General features: G+C 33.5%; 1 protein-coding gene across 1 annotated transcript in view; it reads left to right on the forward strand.

Moving 5' to 3' along the window:
* Positions 1 to 22,416, forward strand: part of PRPF6 (pre-mRNA processing factor 6) — a 70,398-nt gene that overhangs the window by 33,959 nt on the left and 14,023 nt on the right. Inside the window, exons 13-18 of the mRNA XM_003757553.4 lie at positions 577 to 698; positions 2,606 to 2,744; positions 4,543 to 4,662; positions 6,487 to 6,663; positions 7,288 to 7,421; positions 7,995 to 8,086. Of these exons, the coding sequence (XP_003757601.1) occupies positions 577 to 698; positions 2,606 to 2,744; positions 4,543 to 4,662; positions 6,487 to 6,663; positions 7,288 to 7,421; positions 7,995 to 8,086 (784 nt within the window). The remainder of the gene's footprint in view (positions 1 to 576; positions 699 to 2,605; positions 2,745 to 4,542; positions 4,663 to 6,486; positions 6,664 to 7,287; positions 7,422 to 7,994; positions 8,087 to 22,416) is intronic.

The following is a 22,416-nucleotide window of genomic DNA, read 5'->3' on the forward strand; positions in this document are numbered from 1 at the left end:
GTTCTGTGTAGTGAGGGAGGGTGAGGAGTCAAAAGTGACCAAAAGAATGGTGATATCCTTAATGGAAATACAGAAACTGGGGAGGAGAATGAATTTTTGAATATTATGATGAGTTTGTTTTAAATACATATAGTTCATCCAATTTGGATGTCCTATAGGCAGTTGGTGATACATGAATGGGATTCAGGAGAGAGACTGTAGAGTTGGATATATATAGATCTGGAAGTCATTTGTATGGAGATGATAATCAAACTATTGTTAAGTGATGAAGTCATTGAGAGTGAGAGAATACCTGTAGCAGACAATGTTTTGTATTCTATTTAAAATTGTTGGCAAAAAACAGCACCAATCAGAAACAGAAAGCCCATATGTTTCTTGTTTGCTTTTCAATTTCTTATACAACATTTTGTCTGTCTCATATTATAACATTTAATTGTGATCAACCAATATTATTATGCAATTCCTATTAAATGCCATTACCAGGGAATCAGGACTGTATAGGGATGAATCATTCCATTTGTTCCCATTGGAGAATATTCTGATGCCTATTTTTATCTATTTTTCCCTTCCGTGTAGTGTGTTGCTCACAATGCACTGGAGTGTGCCCGAGCTATTTATGCCTATGCCCTGCAAGTTTTTCCTAGCAAGAAAAGTGTGTGGTTGCGAGCTGCTTACTTTGAGAAGAACCATGGGACCAGGTATGTTGTGGGTTGGTCATTTCTTTTCAGATGGGAGTATATTCATAAGAACAGTTTTAACTTCTGATTTGAATAGTACTTGGATTTACAATGTCTTAAGAATGCATTAGCTTTGTTCTATATGGATAAACCTCTGATTCTGTAGAGTGATTTTGAAGGAGGTCATGATGAGGATAAAAGTCTTTTATAATACTTAGTTGGCCAACTGCTTTGTAGAATTTCTTGTTAATCTTTACAAGGATCATGTATAGCATTATCATCATTTTTCAGTGAAGAAATTGAAATGCTAACAGAGAAGTATCAACCATTTAGTTGGTGGCAGGTCCAGAGTTAGAATGCACATCCTTAAGAGTTCACTGAATTGACTGAACCTTTTTTTGGGGGGGGGGAGAGGGGTCAGTCAGGTATTTAGAATGTCTGATGCAGTAGGGGCTTATGATAAATTGCTCATTTAGCATGAATGAGAGTAAACGTGCTGAAGAGATCTTCAGACAGTTGAATTTTGCTTTTAACAATGTGGGAGGGTGAGTCATTTTGGGATTAGTATCATATGCTTTTCATTTAAACTTAGTTCTGATTTTTGGCTAATTCTTGTGCTTTGAGGAGGTCCTGGATAATTTTTAATTGTCTCTTTAATTGAAAAAATATTTGAGGTTTTGTTTATTGGATATAAGCACTGATTAAATTAAGTGTTGCAATTTCTTAAATGTTTAACTCTTGCTAGTGCTTCTTAAGGTTTGCTCTCTATGATGTGCATCTGACATTTCTTGAATCTGGGTTGACCTTCCTAAAATTTATATCTAGCGCCAAATTGTTTTAAAAGCCTGAATTTTATAAGGTTGTTAATTCTTTTCAGAGTATTTCTACATGTAACTCTTAAAGTGATAATTTTAGAGTGATCAACTACCATTCTACATGGCTTTATCTATGTTAGTAGTTCTTTAATTCCCGTTTTACTCCAGACCAGAAACTAAGAAAGTAAAGGAATGAGAAATCTTGAACTGATCTTTGAGTTTGGTTAATAGTCTTGTGGTAGCTAGGTAGCACAATTGATATACCATTGGATTTGTAATCAAGAAGACTCAAGTTCCTTTGTAACCTTAGGTAAAGCATTTAATATCTCTCTGTTTTAGTTTCCTCATATGTAAAATGGATATAATTCTAAGTACTTCCCATGGTATTGTGAGGATAAAAAGTAACAAAATATATAAAATGCTTTGCAAACTTTAAGGCACTTTACAAGTATTAGCTATTATTCTTTTTTTATTAAGAATGTCAGAGATTAAGGAGCTTTGTTATGAGGTGGGGAGGGTGTCTATTTGTGGAAAACGGGGAATCATTTAGAATTGACTTTTTTTTTTAAGCCTCACTAAGATATATTTTTTTAAAGATTAGCAGCCTTCAAATGTCACTATAAGTTAAACCATCTTAAAATATCTTCTAAAATAATATGGTCTTTGTCATTTTCTTCTTTTCCTGTTGGAAGACTATAGACTTAACTATAATTGTTTTTATCATTGCCATCCAGACTGTTTTCAGTGATTCAAGGTGAAAATGCCTGACTTAGCACCATATCCTATGAGAATTATTGCTTCAGTGAGTAGGCCCTTTCCAAGACACACAAGCTGTAAAAAGGATCTTTCCTGAAGTTGCTTTTATCAGAGAACAGTAGTTAAACAAAGAGGTGCTTTGTAGAACCTTATTGTGAAGTTGGTTTTAGGATTTTTATGGGCAAAAAGAGTTTCCCGAATCCTCCCCATTGTAAAACTTGATGAATCATTTATAATTTTGGACTTTGAAATAATAACTATATTTACAACATCAGAAGATAATGGAAGTTAGCACACTCACTTCTACAATTTTATGGTGACAAATCTGAGTAACTACAACTCCCTGTTGTTTTGTAGGGAATCCCTTGAAGCACTCCTGCAAAGAGCAGTGGCTCATTGCCCGAAAGCTGAGGTGCTCTGGCTCATGGGGGCTAAGTCCAAGTGGTTGGCGGGAGATGTGCCTGCTGCGAGAAGCATCTTGGCCTTGGCTTTCCAGGTGGGTATAACTGTATTAACACAAGTAGGAATAATATCAAGGCCTGAATGACTTTGGACATGGGGAATGCAAAACCCCTTAAAGAGGAGGTATCATCTACTCGTTCTCCAACACCTTTTGATTGTTCAGGAGTGGATTAATCAAGAAGACTCAAGTTCCTTTGTGATCCTAGGTAAAGCATCTGCATTGACAGGTCTGAAGCAAGAGGAAAGAGTGAAGACCAGATTCTATCTGGCTACATTCTTAAGCCAAATAGAAATGATTTTGGTATGCTTTTTTCTCAATATCTTATCTACCCAAATAATCAAGAAGTGGTGGAACAGGCCAAAAACTAGTTTAGGAGATGTTACATAGTTTGAAAGGATAAAAGGCAAGGAAGGTCTGTTTCATCTTACATGGCTGTGTATTGACTTATCAGAACTGGTGCCTTCTGAGTATCTCAGGTCTTTTAGTTAAGCTGACTCAGATTGGGCTGTTGCTACTTGGTTCAAAATTTGCTTTCAAAAATAGGAAATGTTATTTCTGATGGCATCTTACACTTCCAGTACTCTATTTCATGTGTACTGCACTTTAAATAATATGCAATTTTATGAATAGATGTCTTTATTAGAGAAGTCAAAGAAATTCCAGTTCCACATCTGAAATGTCTAACAAATTGTAGAACTACAATCTTTCCATGTAAATTTAAGACAGTGAAGAGTAATTTGAAAAAATGGCCGTGAAAATGTTAGTGAATGATCTGCCATATAAGAGTCTGTCTTGTGCTGCTAAATTTTAATGGCAGCTAATGTAGCAAGAAACCCATTCATTGTTTTGAGTTTAGAGTACAAAATCATAAGAAATTATACTACACATGGTTAATATTAGCCAGCCTTGGTTGCATTTAAGTATTTGGATGTTTGTTTTTTTTATTGTTGTTGTTGATTATTGTAATATATCCTAACAACTTTGGCATTAACCAAATACATTATTTTAAAAATCCATGCTTCCTCAGTTTCTTAGGTAACTGTCCCTTAATCTCTTCAGCTTGTTCTAATTCTCCTCCCAGAAATATTTAAGATAACTTCAATGCTCTGTATTAATTAGGTGAATAGGCTGAAGGAAGGAGTGTAATAGTACTTTTATAATCTAAAATAAAATAATCTAAAGAGGCAGCTAGGTGGTACAGTGTGGATAGAGCATCTACTGGTTCCCTAAGACTTTTTGATTGCTCAGGAGTGGATTAGTCCTGAAATTAGGAGATACTGAGTTCAAATCCCATTTCAGACACTTACAACTTACTAGTTGTGTGACCCTGATTAATCCCAATTGCCTCTCAAAAAAAAGGAAAAAAAGAATATTACCAAATAAGATAACCAGAAGTATTTATTTTTGACTTAAGAGTATAATTTTTTTTTAAAATAACTGATTTACTTTTTTTTTTTTTTTTTGACCCAAGTATATTCCCTTGATTGGACATAGATTTAAAGCAGGAAGAAGCAGCCTAGAATTTTGCTGGGTAGCAGAAAGATATTAACTCTATTTTTTAATTTTGTTATCAATAATCCATACTTGAGTTATCAAGGATTGACTATATGCATATTTATTATCTCTAAATAATAATAATGATCGTAATATTTGTGACTGGGGGGGGGTGTGGAGAGAGGGGCAGGGATTACATGATATGTACATATATACTTACCTAGTAGGCTGATATTCTGATTTCCTCGGACATTATGAGGTAATTTAGAATTTTTAATCAGGTAAGAAATGAATGTACTGTTCATGAACTGTATGTGCTTTGCCTTTTTTCTTACAGGCCAACCCTAATAGTGAAGAGATCTGGTTGGCTGCTGTAAAACTTGAGTCAGAGAACAATGAATATGAGCGGGCTAGGAGGCTGCTGGCTAAGGCTCGGAGCAGTGCTCCTACTGCGAGGGTAAGTGGGGAAAGGAAGGAACAATAGGCCTGACTGCTTCTTAGACACTCTCTGGGATTGAATATTGTGAGGAGGTGTTCAGAATTCTTTTCAGGCAGATAAGGTGGGGGATTGAGGGCATCTGAAATCTGTTAAATATATTGGAATATATATTCTTATTGCTAATGATTGTGGTTTTCTTTTAGAGGAACAATGCTATTTTTTTTTCCAACAAAGTTCTAATTTGCTCAGCACACAGGTGGGTTAAGATTTTGTCCTTAGGATCTAGTATTAGCATAATACAGAACTTATGTAGGTCAAGGAATTCTTTTTTTGGTTTTGTTTTCTTCAATACTGTTATCATTTTGATGAAAAACAGGTGATATATTAGGAAAGAGCATATGGCTCTGAAATCCAGAAGACTTGGAGGATTTTACTCTTCATTCTTTCACTTAGTAGTTTTGTTATCCTGGGAAAGTCACTTGATTTCCCCATGTATAAAGTAGAAATACTATTTATCCTAGTTATTTCACATTGTGATGGTGTGGAAGATACTTTGTGAAACTTAAATAATACTACAGGTTGTCCCTAAAGTTTAGGGAAGTTTTAACCTTTTTAAATTGCACTTAGATTTTTGGATCTCCTTGTATATAATAGCAACAGGTTTTGGATCTGTGAACTCATTAGTGAAGGGAACTCTTAAGTGAGTTCCCTCTGCCAACAAAAGACATTACCTTAGAGAATTGCCTGAACTTAGAGATCATGACTAGCTTAGAATCATCATATAGCCAATATATGTTCTGAGTTCAGGTCTTGTCTCTGATATATATTGACTGTATGATTCTGGTTCAGTTACTCTAAGGGTAAATTATTATGAAAATATGACATAACAATATGTCTTCATATTTGCAGAGACTGAAGTGGTAAAGAAAACTATGCTTAAATGGCAGGATCAAAATGACTGACTAGATTAGAATTGTGGACTAAATCTATTAAGATTAAATAGGGATATATGTAATGTCTTGATATTTTAAAAATCATTTGTATCAGTGTATGTTGAGCAGACTACAGGCTGGAAAGCAGTTCATGTGAAAAAAGCAGTTCATGTGAAAAAAGATCTAGAGGTTTTAAGGAACTTCAAGCTTAATATAAATTAACATCATGACAAGGAAACCAGTAAAGCTGATAGTATCTTTGAATATATTAATAAAAACCTAGTATCCAGAAGGAGGGAAGTTGTTAGATTCACTTGTATTCTATCCTGTTTGGCCCTTTTCTTAATTAATTCTGGAGTCCATTCAGAGGAATGTAAACAGGATGGTAAGAGAATTCAAAACTATACCATAGGTAGGATATTTTGAGAAATAGGGATATTGAACCCAGAGAAGACAGAACTTAGAATTACATAATACTTGCCTTTAAATATTGGTCTCAAAGGATAATAGTTGGAAATTGCAGAAGATATATTTTGGCCTAATATCTTGAAAGACTTCCTGAAGATTAGAGTTGTTTAAAAGTGCAAAAAATCATTTTTTTTGGAAGTAGTAAATTTCCCCTTACTTCAAGGTCTTCATTTGAAATTAAGTATCAAAGATGTTGAAGAAGTGATTTATGGTTCAGATATGGATTGGACCAAATGATCTCTGAGAATTCTTTTTCATTCAGGTGTTTTATGATTTGGAAATTTGGAAGAAGACAAGAGAACTGTTAACACCCAAGCAGTGGTGCCTTTTATTCTAATCTCATGATTTTGATTTATGTAAAACTTCTTCCTTTGCAAAAAGAGTACCAACATAAATTGGTTTGTGGTTAATAAGTGGTAGAACCCATTCTGTCTTTGCTTAGGTGTTTATGAAATCTGTGAAGCTTGAATGGGTGCTAGGGAACATTGCAGCTGCTCAAGATCTTTGTGAAGAAGCTTTGAAGCACTATGAAGATTTCCCCAAACTGTGGATGATGAAAGGGCAGATTGAGGAGCAAGAAGAGCTGACTGAAAAAGCCCGGGAAGCCTATAATCAGGGGGTAAGGAAACTGTTTCAAATTGTTTTTCATTCATCAAGTAGCTCTCCTGGCTGTCACAATCAAAGTGGTTGTCTTAATTAGCTGTTAATCTTTATTAGTAGGCAGAAAGATATGGCCCCAGGAATTAGGAATGAGGAGTTAGTAGGGAAAATGACTTCACCAAGATTATTGAATCTTTCCTTCTTAATTTGATATATGTCAACCTTGTGAATTCCTTTAAGAGCTATGGTATACAAATTGCAGTTTTAACTTCACAGTAGTACAAATGAAACTTTTTAAAGAGTTTAGGTATGGAGAAGAAATCCAGATTTATATAACATCTTTATATGTATAATATCTTTAGTTTTCTGTACTGCCTATTCCATAACTTGTTGATGCCTATGGGGATATACATTAGAGATTTCCTTTTTTAGTCATTTTGATTGATACTAAACATTGAAAAGATAGAACATTCCTGGGTGACATGAAAAACTGCTCCCTTTCCCCCCAAAAAAAGTGAGGTAACTGTGTAATAAAGACAGATTTATTTTGAGACTTGTTTAGTTCTATTTTCTAGGTCTCTGTAGGAGGTAGTGTTAATTTCTTGATTTCTACTCTCTCTTCAAACTTTATTTTGGGAACTAGTTGAAGAAGTGTCCCCACTCTACACCCTTATGGCTTTTGCTTTCAAGACTGGAGGAGAAGGTTGGACAGCTAACCAGAGCAAGAGCCATTTTGGAGAAGTCTCGTTTGAAGAATCCAAAGAACCCTGATTTGTGGTGAGTCACAGTCATGTTTAACATGCACATTTGAACTTTTGCCTATAGATAGATTGCAAGATGAGGGCTTCTTAAATATCTCTGACTAAAAAAGTTATGTGGGGAGCTTCTTCTTTCATGGTCAGTTCCTGTTTGACCTTGCTTTTTCTGGAGAAGTTAAATTTATATGTATGTTTATGCTTTGAGTGGCTGTGAATGCTAATTACTTTGTTTCTTCTGGCCTTAGTATCCTAAAAGTATCTTTAGCAACCAGGCTTATCATTTTTCAGCGTATCTTCCCTTTTTGGTTTTAATAATGTTAAGGAACATCAGGTTTCAACCTTTTGTTGGCAACTATTCTCAAAGAATGGTAATGGCACAGGTACATCAGAATTTTTTTCCATTACTTTTCACATATGCATTATTCAAGGTACAATGGAATTATTAGCGATCTAGGTACCTTATAGCTACTACTGTTATGGTTTAGCAAGTCTAAAACCTTAGTCTTTCTGATAAAGGTTTTTTGAAGCTGTTGGGGTTGTAATTGAATTAATTGCTTAATTTTGATTGTCTGCTTAATTTCTGTGACTTCAGGTTAGAATCTGTGAGATTAGAATATCGAGCTGGACTGAAGAACATTGCCAATACACTCATGGCAAAAGCTCTGCAGGAATGTCCCAACTCAGGTAAGGAACAAGTTTCTTTAGGAAAGCTATTTTACTTTGGTGAATAACAATAGATCCTAAAGAATCTAAGAGTTGATTCATATTTAATTATAAACTGTTGTATTTGAACTAACTCAAATTTAGATTTCTTGAATCTACCTGATTAAGTCCCAAATTCAAAATGTTAGCTAGATAAATGTAGATAAGCCTGACTAGTAGAAGTAAGAATCAGATGCTATTTATTTTTTCAGAGAACCTATGTATAGGTTTTAAAAGATTTTCTGAATCAGGTGTTTGCTCTTTATAATAGCTGATATTTAGTACATTAATGTTTACTGAGTACTTAGATGTATTCTCATTTGGTCCTCACAAGAATCCTATAGGTACTATGGGTATTGTCTCGATGTAACAGATAAAGAAACAGACATTCAGAGAGGTTAAATAATTTGTCCATGGCTACACAGGCAGTAAATGGAATGGTAATCAGTCACCAACCACTTACTTATTAAGCTCTTTCTATGTACCTGGCAACGTGCCATGAGTTAAGGATATAAAGAAAAAAGGAGTATGCCCTGGTGTCATTATGTTTTCTTTCTTTCAAAAGGGAAGACACAAATGTGTACATTTGCACACACAAACAAGTAATAGGTAATTTTGGAGAGGATAGCACTACCAGAGGGATCAAGAAATTCTTTATGAAAATGTGTGGTATTTGAACTGAGTTTGATATAACAAAATATTCTGAGAAGTTGTAAAGAGGGAAGACATGGGAGACAGCCTATGTAAAGTATGATGGCAGGAATGATGTATCTTGTAAGTAGTATTAAAAAAGCTAAGACTGTAGGTTTTTAATGACAAAACAGATTATATTTGATCCTTATGGCAGTAGGGAGTCATTGGAGTTTTATGAAATAGTAGAGTGGCATAGTCAGACTTGTACTTTAGAAAAAATCACTGACAATTATCTAGGGTAATGGCTTAGATTGAGGATAAAAACTTTAGTAAGAAGCAGATTGAGAGATTTTTTTTTATGATATTTTAATTGAGAACTAAGAGTGGGGACTCAGAGAAAGAGAGAAAGGACAGAAACAATAAGATTTGGCAATTGATGGAATATGTGGAGTGAGTGGCGTGAATGAAAGTGAAGAGTTGAGGATGATCCTGAGGTTGTGAACTTCTGTTGCTGGAAAGATAAATGATATTAGCAGAAATAAGGAAGATTAAAAGAGTGTGGTGGGTTATGGGGAAAGATAAAGAGCTTTGTTTTGTACAAGTTACTTTGGAATTCATATGGAAAATCCAGCTTAAAATATCCAATGAAGACAATTGGTGATGCTTTACTAAAATTCAGGAGAGGGACTAGGGTTGGATATATAAATCTGGGCATCTTCTACATAGAGATAGTTAAATCCATAGAAGACAATGAGATTATTAAATGAGAGAATATAGAGAAAGAAGAGATGAGAGCCCAGGACAAAAAGCTTTGGAACATAACCATTTGGAAAATATCTCAAGTCACCAAGATGAATAAGCAAAGGAAGCTAAGAAGGAGTGTTGTAATAGGAGAAGAACAAAGAGAGAGCAGTGTCATGAAGATTAGATAGGAGAAACCTATGAGAAAAGGGTAATCAACAATGTAAAAAGCTGTAGAAAAATCAAGATGGATGAAGGTTGATTAAAAAGCTATTTAACTGTAATTAAAAAATTATTGGTAATTTTGGACAAAACTCTTTTTGTTGAATGATATGGTGAATGACTAAGTTGGAAGAGAGAAATTGGAGTCTCTAAGTCAGCTTTAGATAGGAGTTTGGCTAAGAGAGATATAGTATGATAGCCTGTGGGGAATTGTAAAGGACTATTGAGGGTTTTTTCAGGATGGGAAAGACAGGTGTGTTTATAGCCAAAAGGAAAAAAATTAATAGGTAGGGTAGAGTTGGAAGATTAGAGTATAGGAATGATAATGTGGCCAATTTGATAGACATTGAGAAAGAATAGGATCAAGGATGAAGGCAGAGGTATTTAGACTTGGCAAGGAGAAAGAAAGGCTACCTCAGTGTCAGAGACTGGGGGAACAAAGGAGAGAATATGAATCGATTTCAGTGATGCGTTGACTACAAAATAGTTTTTTTACCAATATCAGTTCATGAATCTCAGCATATGTGGACAGGGAAAGAGAAAGCTGAATATTTGCTTCAAATTTAATATAATTTTCTCAGGGAGGATGATTTTTGTTCTTTTGGTGCATTGTTTCCATAGTGCCAAGGATGAAATGGTAGAAAAGGTGGAATCATATAAGTCTTAAACTGCCCCCACACACATATACAGCTGTTGGTTCTTTTACTAGTCAGTCTTATTTAGTAATAAATGATTAGACATACTGCTGTAGAAAATGTGCTACAATCTTCTGGCTATGATTGAAGCTAGAAGACATGAAGCTGCAACCAAATGGAAGGATGCTTACAGTTTTACCTCAGAGAGGTGAATAAAAAGGTTAATGAAATTGATTTCCTCTTGTACCCAAAGACAACAAAGGCAAAAAGACCATTTAAAACTTGGTCATCTATATCAGGTGTAAATGAACAGACCACCTTGAAGTTAATTAGAGCTTATACTGTAATATCTGTTGTGAAGCATGAAAAAAGTAAGAGAAGTTAATGTGAAGAACTTAACAAGAGTAAGTATGTGCCTTATATGAACTTTAGAATGAAACTAGAGACAGAGAGAGAGTAGCAGAAATTGTTGGAAAATAATTTCTAGGGTCAAGAAATGAAAGACAGAGATCAGAGGCTTGTAGATTAAGATTTCATACCTGAATTTTCTATACACTTCAGTAAGAGTTGGAAGGTGTTGGACATGATGAACATCAAATAGCAACATAAGAATAGAATTGGTTGTATTTTAATAGATATGAAGCAACTAGTTATAGATATGGTGCTGTCTTAGAATCAGCTGTCTGTGTGTGGTCATGCTGTCTTAGAATCAGCTGTCTATGTGTGGTCATGCTACTATCTGACTGTAGCAGAGGCCAAAGTAAATACTAAATTAGGAGGAAGGATAAAATTAGAAGATACTGCATGTGTATCCTTGGCAAATCATTTAACTTTTCTGGGACTCAGTGTCTTCTATCTGTAAAACAAGGCATTCAGATCATAAAACAGCTGTAATCTGATCTTTTTATTCTTCAGTTTTAAAATATTTAGTTTTAAGTGTTAAATTCTCTCTTTCCCTTCCTTCTCCCTGAGCTAATAAGCAATCCAAATACAGCTTATACATATGCAGTTATGAAAACATTTCCATTTTAGTCATTTTTGTATGAGAATTCACAAATAAAAGAAAAAAGAGAAAGTGAAAAATCGCATGCTTCAGAATGTATTCAATCAGTATCAGTTCTTTCTCTGGAGGCAGATAATATACTTTATCATATTAGTCTTTTGAAATTGTCTTGTATCATATTGTGGAGAATAGATAAATTCTTATCAAAAAATATTGCTGTTACTGTGTTTAATGTTCTGATACTGTGTATCAGTTCATATAAGTCTTTCCAGGTTTTTCTGAAATCATATTGTTATTTCTTATAGCACAATAATATTCCATTACCATCATAATACCACAGCATTTAGCCATTCCCCAATTGATGAACATCCCTTTGAGTTCCAATTTTTAGCCACCACAAAAAAGAGGTACTGTAAGTATTTTTGTATAAATTGGTCCTTTTCCCTTTTTTTGAATATGTCTTGCTATAGACTTAGTAGTGATCTCTGGATCAAAAGGTGTTCACAGTTTTCTGCTCCTTTGGGCATGGTTCCAAATTGTTTTCCTCTAAATAATTGGATTAGTTGACAATTCTACCAACAAAGCATTAGCATCCCAGTTTTCTCACATTTCTTCCAAATCCTATATTTACCTTTTTAGTCATATTAGCCATTCTGAGTTGTGTGAAGTGGTACCTCAGAATTGTTTTAATTTGTATGTATCTCTTTAATCAATAGTGATTTAGAGCATTTTTTTTTCATATGATTATAAATAGCTTTGATTTCTCCAAAAATTGCCTGTTCATTCCTTTGGGCATATATCCATTGGGGAATGATATGTATTAATATAAATTTCCCAGTTCTCTATATATTTAAGAAATGAAATCTTTGTCAGAGATGCTTGTTGCAAAATCCCTCTTCCCCCAGTTTTCTCTTTTACTTTTTTGACTCCGTTGGTTTTTTTTGAAAACTCTTTAATTTAATCAAAATTACCAATTTTACATTTTGTAATGCTCTATGTATCTTCTTTGGACTTAAGTTCTTCCCTTATTCATAAATACGACAGGCAATCTATTCCATACACTCTTAATTTGCTTATGGTTATTACCCTTTATGTGTAAATCATGTACACATTTTGACCTTATCTTGGTATATAGTGTGAAATTTTATTGTATATCTAATTTCTGCCATACTGTTTTCCAGTTTCCCCAGAAGTTTTTGTCAAATAATAAGTTTTTGTTCCAAAAGCTTGGATCTTTGGGTGTCATTTTCTATAAATAATTCAATATACCATTATATTAGCCATTATTAAATCATTTCAATAATTGCTGCTTTATAATAGAGTTTGAGATGTGGTACAGTTAAACTACTTTCTTTCTAATTTTTTTCATTGATTCCCTTGATATCCTTGAACTTTAATAGTTTTAGGTGAATTATGTTGTTATTTTTCTAGCTTTATAAAATGGTTTTTTTGATAGTGTAATTAGTATGGCACTGAATAAATAAGTGAATTTTAGATATAATTGTCATTTTTATTATATTGGCTCACCTACCTATAAGCAATATTTTTCCATTTATTTAGATCTGACTTTTATTTGTGTGAAAAGTATTTTATAGTTATATTTATGTAGTGCTTGGGTTTGTTTTCTATATATTTTATATTGTCTAGTTATTTTAAATGGAATTTCTTTGTCCTTTGCTGCTGATCTTTGTTGTTTGTATATAGAAATGTAATGATTTAAGTGTGTTTATTTAAGAGTCCTGTGATTTTACTAAAGTTGTTAATAATTTCAAGTAACTTTTTAGTTGATTCTTTAGAATTCTCTAAGTATAACATCATATTATCTTCGGAGTGGTAATTTTGTTCCCTCTTTGCCCATTCTAATCTCTTTAATGATTTTTCTTATTGCTGTGGTTAACATTTCTAGTACAATATTAAATAATATTTTATGTTTTTAATACATTATTTATTACATTGTCATTATACATATACATATTATACACATCTATTACATGATATAAATTATATAATACATATTACATATATATATTACATTTACAATACAGCAAATAAATAATAGAGGTGATAATGGGTATTCACCACTGATTGTTTTGGGAAGGTTCCTTCCTTATTACTATTACAGATAATGGTTTTAGATAAATATTAATTATTTTAAGGTAAGCCCTGTTTATTTCTTTGCTCTCTTGTATTTTTAATAGGAATCAGTGCTGTATTTTGTCAAAGGATTTTTTGAATGTATTGTTTAATTATTGATATGGTCAGTTATGCTGATAATTTTTAAAATATTGTATCAATCCTGCATTCCTGGTATAAATCCCATATAGTCATAGTATATGAGCCTTGTGATATATTGCTGCAATCTCTCTTGTTAGTATTTTATTTAACATTTTTTTTGCATTCTTTTTCTGTTTTGGCTCTTCTTAGTTTCAGTATCAGCACCACATTTGTGTCATAAAATGAATTTGATAGGACTCCTTCTCTTTGCCTTTTTTTCCAAATAGTTGTGAATCCACTTTGTTTGGGAATTTTTTTTATTAGGAAGTCCATTTATAATTTGTTCAAATTCTTTTTCCAAATTTGGATTTGGATTTCTTCTTCTGTTAATCTGAGCAATTTAAATTTTTGTAGATATTCATTTACTTCATTTAGATTGTCAAATTTATTGGCATGTAATTGGACAAAATAGCTTCTAATAATTGTTTTAATTTCATCGTCATTGGTGCTGAATTCACTTTCATTTGAGTACTAATAATTTTTCTTCTTTCCTTTTTTTAATCAAATTAACCAGTGGTGTATCTATTATTTTTTTTTTCATAAAATCAGCTTCTAGTTATATTTATTAGTTGAATGGGTTTCTTTTAGCTTTATTAATTTTTCCTTTGATTTTTAGGAATCCGAATTTGGTGTTTAGTTGGAGATTTTTAATTTGTCCTTTTTCTGCCTTTTTTTTTTTTTAAATTGCAGTCCCAATTCACTGATCTGCTTTTTCTCTCTTTCATTTATTTAAGCAACTAGAGATAAATTTTCTTTGGCTGAATCCCATAAATTTTGGTATGTTGTCTCATCGTCATTTTCTTTAATGAAATTATGGATTATTTCTGTTATTTGTTCTTTGATCTACTTGTTTTTGTAGGATTAGATGATTTAATTTTCAATTAATTTTTAATCTCCCTTTTAATTGTCCATTATGATCCAAAAAGGATGTATTTATCATTTCTCTTTTTCTGAATTTGGTTGTGGTTTTTATGTTCTGATACATGGTATAAGTACTTATACTGCTGGGAAAAAAGTATATTCCTTTCTATTCTCATTCAGTTTTCTCCAAAGATTTATCATATTTAAGCTTTCCAGAATTATATTCACCTTCTTAACTTCTTTTTTGTTTATTTTTTTGTTTAGATTTATTTAGTTCTGAGAGGGGAAAATTCAGATCCTCCAATAGTATAGTTTTATCTATTTCCTCTTGTAACTTTTTCAACTTCTTCAAAAATTTAGATAATATACCACTTGGCACATATAGCTTTACTATTGATATGACTTCATTGTTCATGATACTTTTCAGCAAGATAGTTTCCTTCTTTTAATTAATCTATTTTTTGTTTTTGCTTTGTCTGGGATCATGATTGTTATTTCTGTTCTAGCTCCTTACTTTTACTCTGTGTGTGTAGCTTTCTGATTCTAATATGTTTCTTGGAAACACCATACTGTAAGACAGTGGTTTGTAATCCATTCTGCTATCCGCTTCTGTTTTATGGATGGGTTCATCCTGTTCACATTATAGTTAAGATAACCATTTCTCTCCATGCTATTTTTTTGCTTGTTTATCCTTCTCTTTCTTAAAGCCCTCATCCTTTCCCTCCTTACAAGTGTTTTACGTCTGATCACCACCTTTCCCAAGGACAAATAAGAAATTCAATGAGGTTAAATTGTTTATATTTCTGTATAGTAAGATTATTTAAATTACTTTATAACTTAACAACTTTAAGAGAAATTTGGAGTATATGTGGATGTAAGATATCTTTGGTGAGATGTTTCTCATTCTTGTTTCTTTTTTTACCTTTTTATGTTTCCTTTGAGTCTTGTATTTGGAAGTCAGATTTTTTTGTTCAGCTTTGGTCTTTTAATTTAGAAACACTGGAAAGTCTTATGTTTTGTTAAATGTCCGTTTTCTCCCCCTGAAATGCAGTTTTGTTGTGTAGGTGATTCTTGCTTGTAATCCTAACCTAACTCTTTTGCCTTCTAGCATATCATATTCCAAGCACTCTGATTCTTTAATGTGGAAACTGCTAAATACTGTGTAATCCTGACTGTAGCTCTGTGATATTTGAATTATTTCTTTTTGATTGCTTGCATTACTTTTATCTTAGTCTGTAAGCTCTGGATATTCTTGGGAGTTTTCATTTTGGGATCTCTCAGTTGGTGATCAGTTAGATTCGTCCATTTTCTCTTTTGCCCTTTGGTTCTAATATATCAGGGCAGTTTTCTTTGAAAAAAATTATATATATACATACATATATATTTGTTTTATATATAATTGTTTTATTTATTTTTAATGGCAATTTCTTGAAAAATGGAGGCTTTCTCTCTCCTCCCCTTCCCCCCCCACCTTAAGGTGATGATTAAGCTATGATTAATCATAGCTTTCAGGAAGTCCAATAATTCTTATATTATCTCTCCTGGATATTTTCTAGGTTAGATGTTTTTCCAGTGAGAAATTTCACATTTTCTATCTTCTTACTTTTTAAATTTTGTTTTATCATATCTTGATGTCTCATTCTCCTTATTCAGTTCTAGTTTTTAAGGAATTAAGCTTCCTTCAATAAGGTTTTGTACCTCCGCCATTTGATCAATTCTATTTTTTTAGGCAGTTATTTTCCTCAGTAAATTTTTGTATATTTTTCCCTATGCTGTTGACTTTTTTCCCATAATTCTCTTGTATTACTCTCATTTCTTTTCCTTGCTCTACTTCAGAATCCTTTTTAAGCTCTCTTGGGGATTATTTTTGGGTCTGAGGTTAAATTACATTTTTCTTTGAGGCTTCATATATAGACAATTGTCTTCTAAATTTATATCTTGATTGTTCCCATCACTTATTTGTCTACCTATAGTGAAGCTCTTTTTTTTGTCCCTCTCCTCTTTCCCCTCCCCTCCCATCAGAGAGAGAGAGAGAGAGAGAGAGAGAGAGAGAGAGAGAGAGAGAGAGGGTGTGTGTGTGTGTGTGTGTGTGTGTGTGTGTGTGTGTATGAGAGAGAGAGAGAGAGGAGGGGGGAAGGGGGGAAGGGAGAGAGGGAAAGGGAGATTGATGGTGTAATTTGAGAGCTGATCTGTGGTCCTGGGCATTTCAAGCTTTCCAAGGTTTCTGTGATAAGGGCTTTTCTGTTGACTGGCCCTGGAGGAAGGAATTTTGTTGCTGATTGGCCCCAGGGATGGACACTTGCTGCTGGGGGTTGTTAAGAAAACAGGGTCTCTGCTACTAAGCCCCAGGGAGGCAGGTTTTCATTACTGTTCAGCAGTGGAGTCAAAGCCTAACTAGTGGCTTCTACTGGGGGTGGGATCATGGTGGTGAGATTTTGCTGCATTGAACAGATGGAATAATTGCATAGAGGACTACTAGTTTGGAGGAGGGAGGGACTTCTCTGATGTATTTTTATTGCAATAGACTTGGAGCCTTACTGTAGGTCCCCTCCTGTGAAGCTAATTGCTATTTCCTCTTGGACCTTTCTTTCTTGCCACCCCAATGAGACAAACCTTTCCTTTGTGCTGATAAGCTGCTTTCTTGCTCCTAGAAAAATTTTGAGGTGGTTTTCTAATTGTTTAGAGGGGAATTTAGTAGAGCATTCTTTATCCTCACACTACCTTGTTGGCACTGGAAATCACCCTTTTAAACATGCTGCAAATTACAAGAAACTTAAAATAAACAACAGTAAAAACATTCTGTTACCATTTGTTAGCAAAGTTGAACTGATACAAAGCAGTTGCTAGAATATAGAGTTGGAAAGAGCCAAAAACTTTCCTCATCCCACAAACAAAGTCTTCTTGCCAAACAGAGACATGGTAGCCAAGGACAGCATTCCTTTAAAAGATAAATCCATTTGTAAAAAAAAAAATTAAGGGGAACATAATGTTAGACTTTGTATCACCTCACAAAACAATAAAAAGTAATTCAGAAAACTAGTCTCCAGCGAACTTAGATCATACTGACTTTATACATGAAGTTGGAAGGAAAACACTACAAACATATAAAAAGGAGTAGATTGGCATTGCTATTTTTAATACTATTTTTTTTCAATTACATGTAAAGACGATTTTAAACATTTGGTTTTTAAAAATTTTGAGTTCCAATTTATTTCCCCCCTTCCTTCACCATTCCTACACCTAAGATGGTGAACAATTTGATATAGATTATATATGTACAGTCATGTAAACCATTTCCATATTAGTCAAGTTGTGAAAGAAGAAACAGGCCAAAAGGAAAAGAACCTTGAAAAAAATAAAAGTGAAAATAGTATGCTTCAGTCTGCATTCAGACACTATAGTTCTTTCCATCATGAGATTGTCTTGGATCATTATATTGCTGAAAAGAACTAAGTTATACATAGTTCATCGTTGCGATGTTGTTGAAAAAATGTTCTCCATGTCCTGTTCACTTCACTTTGTGTTACTTCATATAAAGCTTTCTACGTTTTTCTGAAATCTGTCTGCTTGTCATTTCTTATAGTGCCATATTATTCTGCTACATTCATATATCCCAACTTATTTAGTCATTTCTCAAATGATGGGCAACCTTTCAATTTCCAGTTCTTTACCACCACAGAAAGAATTGCTTTACCAATTTTAGTACATGTTGGTTCTTTTACCTTTTTGGTGATCTGTTTGGGATACAGACTTAATAGTATTATTGCTAGATCTAAAGATATGTGCAGTTTTTTTTTCCTTTGCCTTAATAGTTTTGTATTTTTTCAATTACATGTAAAACTAATTTTCAACATTTATTTTGTAAGATTTTGAGTTCCAAATTATTGTTCATTCCCTTATTTTCCTCCCCAACATAGCAAGCAATATAACCTAGGTTATACATGTACAAGTTATATATGTACAATCATTTAAAAATACATTTCCATATTAGTTATGTTGTGGAAGAAAAATCAGAAAAAAAGGGGGAAACCACAAGCAAAAAAAGGTGAAAATAATGTTTCAATCTGCATTCAGTCTCCACTGTTCTCTTTCTGGATGTAGATGGCATTTTCTTATTGAAATTGTCTTGGATCAGTGTCATTGTATTGCTAGAAGATCTAAGTCTATCATAGTTGATCATCACATAATCATTGTTACTGTGTTCTTCTGAGTCTGCTCATTTCACTCAGCATCAGTTCATATAAGCCTTTCCAGGCTTTTCTGAAATCAGCCTGTTCATCATTTCTTATAGAACGGATTCTATTTTTCCAATATTCCATTACATTTCTATACCATAACTTAATCAGCCATTCCCCAATTGATGGATATCTATTCGATTTCTAATTCCTTGCCATTACAAAAGGAGCTGCTACATATGTGCACATGTGTGGCCTTTTCCCTCTTTTAAGATCTCTTTGAGATACAGACCTAGTAGTGTCACTCCTGGATCAAAGGGTATGCACAGTTTTATAACCTTTTAGGCATAATTCCAAATTTGCAGAAAAACATGTAAAGGTAGTAACAGATCTTCTTTAAAGATAGTTAAAAGAAAAGATATTTTTAAAAGGGAAAAAAATTTTCATTTCCAAAAGAATGGAAGATATTTCTGATGATGCTTTCATCAAAAAAGACAAAGTTGCTAATGATACAATTTATTTCTATAGAATCTTTATGATAATAAACTATGTGTGTGGTACAGTGGATAGAGCACTGAACTTAGAATCAAAAAGGCTCATCATCTTGAATTCAAATCTGACTTCAGACACTTAATAATTGTAGGCAAGTCATTTAATCTTATTTGCCTTGGTTTTCTCATCTATAAAATGAGTTGTAAAAAGAAATGGCAAACCGTTTCAATATCTTTGCCAAGAAAAGCCCAAATAGAATCCCACAGGGTCTGACATGACTGAAACAACTCAACAACAAATGCGTTATGAAAACATGAGAAATAAACATATATTTTCTATACCTGTTTATGATTTTCTAAACCAAATGTCTTTAGAGTCCTCTTAAATGATTGGTATAGAAAGTGGAAGATTGTAGTGTAACAGATTTGGAACTGGAGACCATCAAGCCAAATTTCCTCATTTTACAAATGAATAAACTGAAGCACAGAGCAGTTAAATAAATTACTACGGTGACATAGCTAGTAAATATCTGAGAAAGTACTCACATTCAGTATACCAGTACACTGTATTTCCTCAATATCTTACTGGATTGATTTTTGATTGATTTTTAGAATAATATTTGTTTTGATAGAGTAAAATAGATTCTTGAATGCTTTCTTTGCACAAAACATGAAACATTAACCATGAAAATTATAGAAGAATCAATGATAGATAAGCCTATGAAGGCAAATCTATTCTGTAAATTGCTGGATATTTACATCAAAGTGAAATCTAATTCATAAAGAGTGTTCATCACTGTTACAGAAGATGCCTTTGTAGAGTCCAGAAAAGAGGTTTTCCCATTAATAGCAAGGTTCTCCAAATTTTCATAAGTGAAAATGATATGCTAATTGCATTGAGCTTTGAAACACCATACAACCTTTTTATCATGAAAAAGAAATAAATGTAATGATAAATATATTGGAAAAGCAAAACAGATGATAAATGTTGCGTATGAGATTATACACAGCTGATAGGCAACCTGTTTAAATCATCATTATATAATTTCATATATGTTCACATAAGTAGTTGATTATCAGGGCCCAGACTTGAATAGGAGCAAATAATTGGGAAATTCCTTGGTAGTTTTGATTATCATAAATTGATCATTCTATGAGAGATTATTTTTCTAAGATGTGTATTTCCCCAGTGAGGCGCCAAGTTTCTGCAAATCTTGGAACATAATGAGCTTGAAATGAGCCTAACTCAGTATGAACAACCCAGATGGCAATAGAAAGATGCATGAAGAACATAAGCAGATTGTAGCATGTAATTAATATTGATCTGTGCACAAAAGATGGTATAAAAGACATTATTGAAGACACAAATGAATTGGAAAATAGAGGTAGGATGGTGATACAGTAAGAAGGAGAGACAACGCATAAGTAATCTGAGTGACACCTCTGAGATATTTGAAGAACCAGAAGAAGGTCTTAACACAGAGATAGCTTCTCTGTGATAAATTTTTGGAAAGACATAGAAAAAGCATATACAGAAAGCAGAATCAAGCTGGCAGAATGTTAGGAAGCATTGTGGTGTGTTCCTTCCACAGACTTCTCCAAACCATACTGGAAACGTATATACTGAACTCTGATAGTGAAATCCAGAAGGTCACAGCGAGGCATTTGTTCAGTCCAGATGTCAGGTTGGCACAGGCCAACAGGTAGTGTGTGGTCATCAGAGAGAAGTCAGGCCCAGAAACATGCCCTGAGCCCTCCATGGTCTAGGGCAAGAGGAGGTTCCTACCTATATTGGACAGCACAATACCCATACCTGGACATTGTGATGGGAATGGGTTCAAACTGGCAGCTTTTTTGGTTACTACCTAGTTCCCTGTTATAGATATATAGGCCAGACTGAGAATGGGGAGTGGTGTCCCTAAATAAGGACACTTTGGGCTATGTATGGAGAAAAGAGGAAGTTCAGAAGATAGCATCACAGGATGGTATGGCTCAGACTCCAGCTTAGAACAGGTTTTCACTTTCAGCATTTAGCCTAGCCTGCAAAGGAATAACCAGAACAGGAAACCCATACCAAAGGGGAGTCTATACTATTGTCACTCTGTTAATAAAGATTTCCAGCTTGCTGATAGGGGCTGAGTCCAGTAGCAGACTTCTATTGTTCAGACCAAATCCAGGTCAGCATTTAACAGAATAGGGTGACAGCTATCAGACTTTGCTTTAGATCAAATTGCTTCTCTATTATTATCGATAATTATTTATTTCATCATTTCTAAAGTTTTAGGATTCTATGAAACATAGTCATACTTGCCACAGAAGTCAAGTGATTAGGAGAACAAAAAATCTAAACTTTAAAATCACTAAAAAGTAATTCTTACCCATATAAGAATCCATAAACTTCTGTTTTCTCTTTGAGATTTCCTAATACAAGTGAACTTCAAGGTCAGATAACTTCTGCTTCTAGGAAGTAGAGTGTAAGAATAGATGTTTTGCCTGAAGTTAGAAAATAATTAGAGGAATGGAGAAACAAAAAAAAGAACTCCATCATAATAAGCTATTATGGTGACAGAGATGTTGAGAACTCAAATGCAGAAGAGAATAATTGCAAAATATCTATAAGCAATGTCTCAGAAAAGAGCACTACTTGGGCTCAAACTCAACTAGAATTCTTGGAAAAGATGAAGCAAGAGTTGTTTTTAAAAACAAAATATCTTTATAAATGTAATAGGGATGCTTGGAAAAGAAAAGGCTCTATTTTATTTCATTCATTAAAAAATGAGAGCCACAGAATACAGAATTGGAAAGGAAATGAATAGATTGTTTGGCACAACAGGTATAAAACTTTTATCTAAATACCAAACTCCTTGAAAATTCAGGTGGACCAAATAGAAAACAGTTACTTTATGAGACAACAAAAACTATTAAATAAACAAAGTTGAAAGACTGAAAAAAAAATTAGTGAAACATGTTTGAAGGAAAGTTTTTTTTTTAATAATTGGACTATCTGACTGCATGACCCTCCCCCCCCCCCAAAAAAAAAAAAAGAGTCTACTACTTGATGTCTTTGTGATTGACAGATGTAAAAACGTAAACTTTGGGAATAAGAATTCACTATTTGCCCCACCCTCCCAAAATGGGGAAAATTAGGCAGTCTGGTAGAAACTGGTAGAGACCAATATACTCTTTATCAAGATAAGGTCAAAATGGATGTATGATATGATATGTATTATTTATGTATGATAAAGAGATAGCAGTGAATTAGAAGAATGTGGAACAC

This window comes from Sarcophilus harrisii, chromosome 2 (assembly GCF_902635505.1).
Source record: "Sarcophilus harrisii chromosome 2, mSarHar1.11, whole genome shotgun sequence".
Taxonomy (NCBI): domain Eukaryota; kingdom Metazoa; phylum Chordata; class Mammalia; order Dasyuromorphia; family Dasyuridae; genus Sarcophilus; species Sarcophilus harrisii.